This window comes from Aquarana catesbeiana, linkage group LG04, assembly GCF_042186555.1.
Source record: "Aquarana catesbeiana isolate 2022-GZ linkage group LG04, ASM4218655v1, whole genome shotgun sequence".
Lineage (NCBI taxonomy): Eukaryota > Metazoa > Chordata > Amphibia > Anura > Ranidae > Aquarana > Aquarana catesbeiana.
Window position 1 is genome coordinate 319,717,118 of NC_133327.1, and position 12,183 is coordinate 319,729,300.

Sequence of the window (12,183 nt, forward strand, 5' to 3'; positions counted from 1 at the left end):
TGGCCCTTCCCCTTTGCTGAGTGTCCCCAGAGCAAGTGACTTTCTCTGGGGACACTCGTGCGTGCTCGTTCCCAAGTCGCTTCTGTGCGTCTATGGGAAACGCAGAGCATGGCTCAGTCCCGCCCCCTGCTCCCTCCTCACTGGCTGTGATTGACAGCAGCGGAAGCCTACGACTCCTGCTGCTGTGTCACAGCCAATGAGCAATAAGAGGGCCCAGATAACTGCTGTTCTCGTACACATCGCTGAATCACACTCAGGCTTGGGTAAGTATTAGGGGAGCGGTGGGAGCTGCACACTGAAGGTTTAAACCTTCACCCTTTACAACCACTTTAAGTCTGGTAGACACAGGTAGTTTTTTTTTTTTATGTTCAACCCAGTGGGCTAAATGAAAAAAAAAAACTAAGGAGCTTGCAAGGGGTATGCTGTACTAACCATGCAATGTTAGTACAGCTATCTCCCCGCTGAGCTTTTGTGTTATGATAGGAGTACTGCCCCCTGGCAGAAGCCAGACAGGCTGCTGCATACACTGGCTGAATGTCAGTCAGTTTCTGTGGAACCAGCTGATCCCAGCCAATATTTGGCCCGTGTTTACCACAATGCAAGAACTGTTAGATCGTATTTACTATTTCATTCATATGTAAATCAAAGGTCTGACCTTGCAGTTACATAAACTTTCCCTGTAAAAAAAAAAAGCTTGTTTTTTTTTTTTTTAATATATTCTTATTTAACCACAAATCAACCTTTAGTTGTCTATTTCTATTTATTTACCATATTTTATTTATATTCTTTTTGTATGTTAAAAAAAATTCCTGCAAAATTTAAAAAAGGCACTTTTGTCATTTGCAAATATCTTTGCCATGCTTTGTGCCAGAAGCATCAGTACAAATGGGGCAAGTTATAGAATAAAATGTATACTTTTTTAATTGCAGTAACACTACCTATTTTAAAACTAACATAGGTCCATATAGAAAAAACATGCATTTTTTGTAAGACAATGGGGGTTATTTACGAAAGGCAAACCCACTTTGTACTACAAGTGCAAAGTGCACTTGAAATTGCACTAAAAGTGCACTTGGAAGTGCAGTCGCTGTAAATCTGAGGGGTAAATCTGAAATGAGGGGAAGCTCTGCTGATTTTATTATCTAATCATGTGTAAGCTAAAATGCTGTTTTTTATTTCCCTTGCATGTCCCCCTCAGATCTACAGCGACTGCATTTCCAAGTGCATTTTCAGTGCAATTTCAAGTGGACATTGCACTTGTAGTTTGCACTTGTAGTGCAAAGTGGATTTGCCTTTCATAAATAACCCCCAATATTTCCAAAGGAGTCTTGTTTGTCCTACAAAAAAATCAATGAATAATACAAGTTCCAGAAAAACTGTATGTAGTTTTATGCAACTGATAAGGGGGGAAACTGGTGGATCACAAAAAATTCTGGTTAAGTTTTTGTACACAGTAGACAGTGCTTACAAGTTTAAATGAGCTACATAAAGAGTACATTTTTTTTCAAAGCTGAACATCTATAACTGCTGTGTTAGGTTGTAAATGTTAAGGTTTCCTTGCAGGTGATGCATTGGTGTGGTAAGGTGGACAAACCATGTGTGGAAAGACTTTTACGATGCCAAAACCCCCCATATCTGGTTGGCCAGGTAAGGAATAACAATTTTTATAAAACTCAGAACAGGGTAAAATCAGGTGAGCTAGCAGAAAACTACTAAGGTTGGACTTTCATCTTCTATCATATATTAGAAGTACAGTACCTTGCAAAAGTATTCACCCTCCTTGGCTTTTTACCTATTTTGTTACATTACAGCCTTTAGTTTAATGTTTTTTTAATCTGAATTATATGTGATGGATCAGAACACAATAGTCTAAGTTGGGGAAGTAAAATTAGTAAAATATATACATAAAACTATTTTTCAGAAATTAAAAACTGATAATTGGCATGTGCGTATGTATTCACTCCCTTTGTTATGAAGCCCATAAAAAGCTCTGGTGCAACTAATTACCTTCAGAAGTCACATAATTAGTGAAATGATGTCCGCCTGTGTGAAATCTAAGTGTCACATGATCTGTCATTGCAAAACCTAAGCAAGAGGCACCACTAACCAAACACTGCCATGAAGACCAAGGAACTCTCCAAACAAGTAAGAGATAATGTTGTTGAGAAGTACAAGTCAGGGTTAGGTTATAAAAAAAATCCAAATCTTTGATGATCCCTAGGAGCACCATCAAATCTATCATAACCAAATGGAAAGAACATGGCACAACAGCAAACCTGCATAGAGACGGCTGCACACCAAAACTCACGGACTGGTCAAGGAGGGCATTATTCAGAGAGGCAGCACAGAGACCGGAGGTAAACCTGTAGGAGCTGCAGAGTTCCACAGCAGAGACTGGAGTATCTGTACATAGGACGAAAATAAGCTGTACGCTCCATAGAGTTGGGCTTTATAGCAGAGTGGCCAGAAGAAAGCCATTACTTTCAGAAAAAAACAAAATGGCACATTTTGAGTTTGCGAAAAGGCATGTGGGAGACTCCCAAAATGTAAAGGAAGGTGCTCTGGTCTGATGAGACTAAAATTCAACTTTTTGGCCATCAAAGAAAACGCTATGTCTGGCGCAAACCCAACACATCACATCACCCAAAGAACACCATCCCAACAGTGAAACATGGTGGTGGCAGCATCATGCTGTGGGGATGTTTTTCAGCAGTCAGGACTGGGAAACTGGTCAGAGTTGAGGGAAAAACGGATGGTGCTAAATGCAGGGATATTCTTGCGCAAAACCTGTACCACTCTGTGTGTGATTTGAGGCTAGGACGTGGGTTCACCTTCCAGCAGGACAATGACCCCAAACACACTGCTAAAGCAATACTTGAGTGGTTTAAGGGGAAACATGTAAATGTGTTGGAATGGCCTAGTCAAAGCCCAGACCTCAATCCAATAGAAAATCCGTGGTCATACTTAAAGACTGATGTTCACAAGCGCAAACCATCCAACTTGAAGGAGCTGGAGCAGTTTTACAAAGAGGAATGGGCAAAAAACCCAGTGGTAAGATGTGGCAAGCTCATAGGGACATATCCAAAGCGACTTGGAGCTGGAAATACAGTAATTCTTCTGTTCTATGTTCTCTTCATCATTGCAAGTACAGAAACAATTGGACTTATTTATTAGGGTGACGAATTGTGATTGGTAACCCAGGAATATTCTTGTCAAGATTGCTGGGCCAGTGAAGCAACGTCCCATAATTATTTATTCCCCTGCTGTTTGTCCTTTATAAATATGACACCATATTTAGGTAAGCCATTCAATTAAAATAATTATTACACTTTTTTCCCCCCTGATTTTAGATTTTAGAAATGGCTTTGGTCATGATCAGCTGCCTCCCAAAATCTGAAAATACAAATGAACCTCTAAAATCTCCAAGTCCATTAAATGAAAAATCAGACAGCAGAGCCAGTAGCAGATTTCAGCCTTCACCTGTAGGAAAGTCATCCCCACCAAAGCGAGGTAAGGATAATGTAATTTTCCTGCTGTGACAGGTTATAAACTTTTTATTGCAATATTCAGCATGACAGTAAGGTGACATAGGTTTGTACATTTTAAATTGTACATCTTACACTTGCATGGTAGCCAATCAGCTTCTAACTTCAGCTTGTTCAGTTAAAGAGGAAGTAAACCCTGATGGGTTTTACTTCCTGTTTTTTCCCCCTGCAAAGTAAAAGTATAATGTGCTAGGATCCATCACACATTATGTGACACTTACCTGCAAACGAAGTCCGCGCTGTCCCCGCTGCAGGCCGCATTCATGTTCACCCCTCTTGCTTCCATGGCCACGGACTCCGGCTCTGTAACAGGCCGTCGTGTGACGTCACTCCCGTGCATGTGCGTGGGAGCCGCCAGTCACGGCACTTGCTATTGAGAAAACAGCACGGGCGGTCGCTTCTTCACAGCACATGTGCCAATGTCATAATCGGCGCAGTGTACAGAAAATACCTCCTAAACGGCGTATTTACATTACCTATAGGTGTCATGGGTCCGCAGTAATGTTTGTCTGTCAGCTTACCACTCCATGTGTTCAGTTTAAGAGACCAGCTGCCTTTCACCTGGCTGCTTAAGTAATTACTGCTTAAGTAATCCCTATCAGGGAACACTATATTAACCACTTGAGCCCCGGACCATTATGCTGCCTAAGGACCAGAGGTCTTTTTCCAATTTGGCACTGCGTCGCTATAACTGCTAATTGCGCGGTCATGCAATGCTGTACCCAAACGAAATTTGCGTCCTTTTCTTCCCACAAATAGAGCTTTCTTTTGATGGTATTTGATCACCTCTGCGGTTTTTATATTTTGCGCTATAAACGGAAAAAGACCGAAAATTTTGAAAAAAAATGATATTTTCTACTTTTTGTTATAAAAAAACTCCAATAAACTCAATTTTAGTCATACATTTAGGCCAAAATGTATTCAGCCACATGTCTTTGGTAAAAAAAATGTCAATAAGCGTATATTTATTGGTTTGCGCAAAAGTTATAGCGTCTACAAACTAGGGTACATTTTCTGTAATTTACACAGCTTTTAGTTTATGACTGCCTATGTCATTTCTTGAGGTGCTAAAATGGCAGGGCAGTACAAAACCCCCCCAAATGACCCCATTTTGGAAAATAGACACCCCAAGGATATTGCTGAGAGGCATGTTGAACCCATTGAATATTTATTTTTTTTGTCCCAAGTGATTGAATAATGACAAAAAAAAAAAAATATTTACAAAAAGTTGTCACTAAATGATATATTGCTCACACAGGCCATGGGCCTATGTGGAATTGCACCCCAAAATACATTCTGCTGCTTCTCCTGAGTATGGGGATACCACATGTGTGGGACTTTTTGGGAGCCTAGCCGCGTACGGGGCCCCGAAAACCAATCACCGCCTTCAGGATTTCTAAGGGTGTAAATTTATGATTTCACTCTTCACTGCCTATCACAGTTTCGGAGGCCATGGAATGCCCAGGTGGCACAAAACCCCCCCAAATGACCCCATTTTGGAAAGTAGACACCCCAAGCTATTTGCTGAGAGGCATATTGAGTCCATGGAATATTTTATATTTTGACACAAGTTGCGGGAAAGTGACACTTTTTTTTTTTTTTTTTGCACAAAGTTGTCACTAAATGATATATTGCTCACACAGGCTATGGGCATATGTGGAATTGCACCCCAAAATACATTTAGCTGCTCCTCCTGAGTATGGGGATACCACATGTGTGGGACTTTTTGGGAGCCTAGCCGTGCACGGGACCCCGAAAACCAATCACCGCCTTCAGGATTTCTAAGGGTGAAAATTTTTGATTTCACTCTTCACTGCCTATCACAGTTTCGGAGGCCATGGAATGCCCAGGTGGCACAAAACCTCCCCAAATGACCCCATTTTGGAAAGTAGACACCCCAAGCTATTTGCTGAGATGCATGGTGAGTATTTTGCAGCTCTCATTTGTTTTTGAAAATGAAGAAAGACAAGAAAAAACTTTTTTTTTTTTTTCTTTTTTCAATTTTCAAAACTTTGTGACAAAAAGTGAGGTCTGCAAAATACTCACTATACCTCTCAGCAAATAGCTTTGGGTGTCTACTTTCCAAAATGGGGTCATTTGGGGGGGGGGTTGTGCCACCTGGGCATTCCATGGCCTCCGAAACTGTGATAGGCAGTGAAGAGTGAAATCAAAAATTCACGCCCTTAGAAAGCCTAAAGTCGGTGCTTGGTTTTCGGGGTCCCGTGCGCGGCTAGGCTCCCAAAAAGTCTCACACATGTGCTATCCCCGTACTCAGGAGAAGCAGCAGAATGTATTTTGGGGTGTAATTTCACATATTCCCATGGCATGTTTGAGCAATATATCATTTAGTGACAATTTTGTGCAAAAAAAAAAAAAAAAATTTGTCTCTTTCCCGCAACTTGTGTCGCAATATAAAATATTCCATGGACTCGACATGCCTCTCAGCAAATAGCTTGGGGTGTCTACTTTCCAAAATGGGGTCATTTGGGGGGGTTTTGAACTGTCCTGGCATTTTATGCACAACATTTAGAAGCTTATGTCACACATCACCCACTCTTCTAACCACTTGAAGACAAAGCCCTTTCTGACACTTATTGTTTACGTGAAAAAGTTATTTTTTTTTGCAAGAAAATTACTTTGAACCCCCAAACATTATATATTTTTTTAAAGCAAATGCCCTACAGATTTAAATGGTGGGTGTTTCATTTTTTTTTTTTTCACACAGTATTTGCGCAGCGATTTTTCAAACGCATTTTTTGGGGAAAAAACACACTTTTTAAAATTTTAATGCACTAAAACACACTATATTGCCCAAATGTTTGATGAAATAACAAAGATGATCTTAGGCCGAGTACATGGATACCAAACATGACATGCTTTACAATTGCGCAGAAACGTGCAGTGGCAACAAAATAAATACATTTTTAAAAGCCTTTAAAAGCCTTTACAGGTTACCATTTTAGATTTACAGAGGAGGTCTACTGCAAAAATTACTGTCCTCGATCTGACCTTCGCGGTGATACCTCACATGCATGGTGCAATTGCTGTTTACGTTTGACAACAGACCGCCGCTTGCGTTCGCCTTAGCGCAACAGCAGGGGGCGACAGGGGTGCTTTTTTTTTTTTTTTTTTTTTTTTTCCTTTATTATTTTTTTGCTTTTTTATCTTATTTTTAAACTGTTCCTTTCATTTTTTTTTTTTTTTTAATCATTTTTATTGTTATCTCGGGGAATGTAAATATCCCCTATGATAGCAATAGGTAGTGACAGGTACTCTTTTTTGAAAAAATTGGGGTCTATTAGACCCTAGATCTCTCCTCTGCCCTCAAAGCATCTGACCACACCAAGATCGGTGTGATAAAATGCTTCCCCAATTTCCCAATGGCGCTATTTACATCCGGCGAAATCTAAGTCATAAAATGCTCGTAGCTTCCGGTTTCTTAGGCCATAGAGATGTTTGGAGCCACTCTGGTCTCTGATCAGCTCTGTGGTCAGCTGGCTGAATCACCGGCTGCATTCTCAGGTTCCCTGTTGAGACAGGAGAGCCAGAGAAAAACACGAAAGACAGTGGGGGGGGGGCATTCCCTCCCACGGCTTGTAAAAGCAGTCTAGAGGCTAATTAGCCGCTAGGATTGCTTTTACATGAAAGCCAACCGCTGGCTGAAAAGAATGATACCAAGATGATACCTAAACCTGCAGGCATCATTCTGGTATAACCACTCAAAGTCGTGAATGGCGTACCTGAAGACAAAAAAATGGTTAACAATAAAGCACAGTAAACGGTAAAGTATAAAAAATTGCATACCTGAAAAGCAAACATGATAAAACATAATAGCAATTAAACATTGCAGAATAGAATACAGTAAAAAAGAGCAGAACAATAGAGAGAGAGAGAACAATAAAACGACAACTATTTTTTTTTATTTTATATATATTTTTTTTTTTTTACACTTTTTTTGTAACTAACTTTTATAACTGCAACCGGTTCCAGGTTCGGGTCTCTCAAAATGCGATGGCATCTTGGGAGACCCTGTGAAAGTGTGCCTAGTCTGTGCAATGCTGTACCCTACACTAATACTCAACTAGTGCATGGTAGCGTTCAAAACATTCACCAATGCAAAAACCAGGATTGTCAGGACAGGAGGGACAATAATAGCGGGTGTCACGCCTATATCCGCGCTTGCTGCAGACACGACATCTTCTTTGGGGGGGGTTCGCTGGGTAGGGGTACTCGGGAGGACATAAAGAAAATGCCTCTCATGCAGCCGACTGCACTTGGTTGGGGATGTGAATGGGGGAAGTACGGGTGCTGCAGAAGTGGTGGGTTCCCAATTAGGATTGGCGAATGCAGCAGGAAGGGCATTATGGTCACGACGGGCCTGTGTTTGTCTTTTTGGTGGCAGCGGAACACTACTTGTGCTTGCCACCTCACCAGCTTGAACTGCACTTGTGGGACTCGCCACTTCACCAAGTGTTACTGCGGTGCTGGTTTGACTACGACCGGGGTGTACTAGGCCACTGGTGCTTGCCAGTTCACCAAAACGCTACAAAAAAAACTGTTAGCGATCGCAGGGATCAGGCCTGACTCTGCGAATGCTGCAGTTATGCGTTTAGTGTTTTGTAAGTGACAGTGATCGATCGATACTGCACTTGGGTGGGCTGGGCTGGGCCGGGCGGAGGGGCAAAACGCAGGTGCTAGCAGGTATCTGGGCTGATCCCACTAACACTGCGTTTTTGGGAACCCTAAACTGCTGGGGACGCTAGTATAGATCTGATCGGATCAGATATTGATCCGTTCAGATACTATACCACTAAGGGAGGTGTACGCTGCGTGCGTGGGTGTTAGCGGTACTGGCGCTAACCTGACGCTGCTTGGGGCTGGTGCTTGCCAGTTCACCAAAATGCTACCAAAAAAACTGTTAGCGATCGCAGGGATCAGGCCTGACTCTGCGAATGCTGCAGTTATGCATTTAGTGTTTTGTAAGTGACAGTGATCGATCAATACTGCACTTGGGTGGGCTGGGCCGGGCTGGGCGGAGGGGCAAAACGCAGGTGCTAGCAGGTATCTGGGCTGATCCCGCTAACACTGCGTTTTTGGGAACCCTAAACTGCTGGGGACGCTAGTATAGATCTGATCGGATCAGATATTGATCCGTTCAGATACTATACCACTAAGGGAGTTGTACGGTGCGTGTGTGGGTGTTAGCGCTACTGGCGCTAACCTGACGCTGCCTGGGGCTGGTGCTTGCTTGCCAGTTCACCAAAATGCTACCAAAAAAACTGTTAGCGATCGCAGGGATCAGGCCTGACTCTGCGAACGCTGCAGTTATGCGTTTAGTGTTTTGTAAGTGACAGTGATCGATCGATACTGCACTTGGGTGGGCTGGGCCGGGCGAAGGGGCAAAACGCAGGTGGTAGCAGGTATCTGGGCTGATCCCGCTAACACTGCGTTTTTGGGAACCCTAAACTGCTGGGGACGCCAGTATAGATCTGATCAGATATTGATCCGATCAGATACTATACCACTAAGGGAGGCGTATGCTGCGTGGGTGTTAGCGGTACTGGCGCTAATCTGACGCTGCCTGGGGCGACGCATATCACCGCCGGGCGATCAGCGGGCTAAACCTTTATTCGGTAATAAACTGCGGGTGCCCTGACAATATAAAAAATAAACGAACTAACCAGCGTCACCTGTAACGGTTATACGGTGATCAGTGGTGAAAGGGTTAGCTATTATATTATTATTATACAGGATTTATATAGCGCCAACAGTTTACGTAGCGCTTTACAACTTGAGGGTAGACAGTACAAATACAATACACTTTGATACAGTAGGAATCAGAGGGCCCTGCTCCTTAGAGCTTACAATCTAAGAGGGAAGGTCAAAAGATACAAGAGGTAATAACTGTGGGTGATGTGCTGATTGAGAAGATAAATGTACAGTTGTTAGGTGGGGGCCAGATAGGCTTCTCTGAAGAGATGAGTTTTCAGGGATCGTCTGAAAGTGGATAAAGTAGGAGAAAATCGGACGGATTGGGGTAGAGCATTCCAGAGGATGGGGGAGGCTCTGGAGAAGTCCTGAAGGCGAGCATGGGATGAGGTGACAAGGGAGTTTGAGAGCAGGAGGTCTTGGGAGGAGCGAAGAGAACGATTAGATTGGTATTTTGTGACTAGGTTAGAGATGTAGCTGGGGGCCAGGTTGTGGATGGCTTTGTAAGTTATAGTTAGTATCTTGAATTTAATTCGGTGATTGAGTGGCAGCCAATAGAGGGATTGGCAGAGGGGTGTAGCAGACGCTGAGCGGTTTGTGTGGTGGATAAGCCTGGCAGCAGCTTTCATGATGGACTGAAGTGGGGATAGCCTATTTAGAGGTAAACCAATGAGGAGGGAGTTGCAGTAGTCGAGGCGGGAGATGACCAGGGAGTGGATTAGAAGCTTTGTGGTGACATTGGTTAGGAAGGGGCGTACCTTGGAGATGTTGCGGAGATTGAGGCGGCAAGCTTTGGATAGTGATAGAATGTGGGGTCGAAAGGTTAGTTCAGAGTCCAGGATTACACCTAGGACCCTGGCGTGGGGAGATGGGTTGATAGTTGAGCCGTTGATATTGACAGGGAAAGCAGGGGAAGTGGCACCTGAGGGAGGAAATATCATGAGCTCGGTTTTGGATAGGTTGAGTTTGAGGAAATGATGTGACATCCAGGCTGATATGTCTGCTAGTAAGTTGGTAATGCGTGAGGAGACAGATGGAGAGAGCTGGGGGGTGGAGAGATAGATTTGGGTGTCATCAGCGTAGAGATGATATTGAAAGCCATGGGAGGCAATCAACTGACCCAAGGAGGTGGTGTAGATTGAGAAAAGGAGAGGTCCAAGAACAGAACCTTGGGGGACCCCAACGGAAAAAGGAAGAGGAGAGGAGGAAGTAGAGTTGTAAGTGACACTGAAGGAGCGGTGTGATAGGTAGGATGAGAACCAGCGAAGAGTACAGTCACGGAGACCAAAGGAGTGGAGTTTTTTGAGGAGGAGGGGGTGGTCCACTGTGTCAAAGGCAGCAGAGAGATCCAGGAGGAGTAGTACAGAATAGTGTCCATTGGCTTTAGCCATTAGTAGGTCATTTGAGAGTTTAAGGAGAGCAGTTTCCGTGGAGTGTTGAGGGCGAAAACCGGACTGGAGGGGATCTAGAAGTTTATTCATGGTCAGATGGTCGCTTAGTCGGATATAGACCAGTCTTTCAAGAAGTTTGGAGGAGAAGGAGAGTAAGGAGATTGGACGTAAGTTGTTGAGATTGGTGGGATCCAGTGAGGGCTTTTTTAGAATGGGGATGACTAGCGCATGTTTTAGAGAGTTTGGGAAGATGCCACAGGAGAGGGAGAGGTTGAAAATGTGAGTTAGAGAGTGTAGAATCGAGTCAGAGGGTGAGCGTAGCATTTGCGAGGGAACAGGATCCAGGGGGCAAGTGGTTAGATGGGTGCTAGATAAAAGTTTAGCAACCTCAGTAATAGTAACAGGGTTGAATGAGGGAAGTAATGATTGTATCTGTGGACATGGGGTGTTGCATGGGGGAGGTTTTTGCACATTGGTGATCTCCTCATGAATTGTATCAATCTTAGTTTTGAAGTGATTGGCAATCTCCTGGGTAGTGAGTGTGTTGGTGGGTGGAGACAGTGGAGGACAGAGTAGAGTATTGAAGGTAGAGAAGAGTTGACGTGGACTGGATGAGAAGGTGTTAATGAGTGTGATAAAGTAGGTCTGTTTGGCAGTGTGAAGGCAGGAGTAGTATTTTAAGAGAGCAGATTTATATTGTGTGAAGTCTTCCTGGGTCTTAGTCTTATGCCACAGGCGCTCAAGAGCGTGGCTACGTTTTCTGAGACTTCTGGTGTCATCTGTTTGCCAGGGTTGTAGCAGTCGGGCCTAATTCTGCGTGTAGTGAGGGGGGCAAGCTTGTCAAGGGAAGAAGACAGTGAGCTGTTGTAGATGAAAGTAGCTTGGTTGGGGCAGGACAGAGGTGAGATTTTGTCATAGAGGTGATCAGTAGCAGAGTAGAGAAGAGAAGGGTTGAGGTGGCAAAGGTTTCTACGGGTAACCGTTAGGCGGTTGGAGGGAAAAGAGGTGGAAGACAAGGAGAGAGCAAAACTAATAAGGTGGTGATCAGAGAGTGGGAGTGGATTGTTGGAAAGGTTGCACGGAGTGCACAGATAGGAGAAGGCAAGGTCAAGGGTATTGCCGTTGGAGTGGGTAGGAGCCTGTATCCATTGCTTCAGGTCAAGCGATGAGGTGAGACTGAGAAGTTTAGAAGTAGTAGTAGTGTTAGTGTTAACAGGGATGTTGAAGTCCCCAAGAATGATTGTGGGGATTTCAGCAGAGAGAAAGTAGGGTAGCCAGGCAGAGAAGTCATTAAGAAAGGCTGATACTGGTCCAGGGGGCCGGTAGATGACAGCAATTCTTAGAGAAACGGGAGAGAATAGACGAATGCAATGTGCCTCAAAAGAGGAGAGTGTCAGAGAGGGAGGTGGGTGAAGTACCTGATAGGTGCTGCATGGGGCTAGAAGGATTCCCACTCCACCTCCCTTCCGTCCACTTGGTCTGGGGTAGTGAGTCCAGAGAAGGCCCCCATGGGAGAGGGAAGCAGGAGAAATAGTGTC

At 43.9% G+C, this 12,183-nt stretch overlaps 1 protein-coding gene across 1 annotated transcript in view; it reads left to right on the forward strand.

The window, feature by feature from the left end:
- The window catches only part of LOC141141245 (dynein axonemal heavy chain 5-like), a 334,052-nt gene that overhangs the window by 238,844 nt on the left and 83,025 nt on the right, over positions 1-12,183 (forward strand). Inside the window, exons 77-78 of the mRNA XM_073628924.1 lie at positions 1,564-1,647; positions 3,351-3,510. Coding sequence (XP_073485025.1) covers positions 1,564-1,647; positions 3,351-3,510 — 244 coding nt within the window. The remainder of the gene's footprint in view (positions 1-1,563; positions 1,648-3,350; positions 3,511-12,183) is intronic.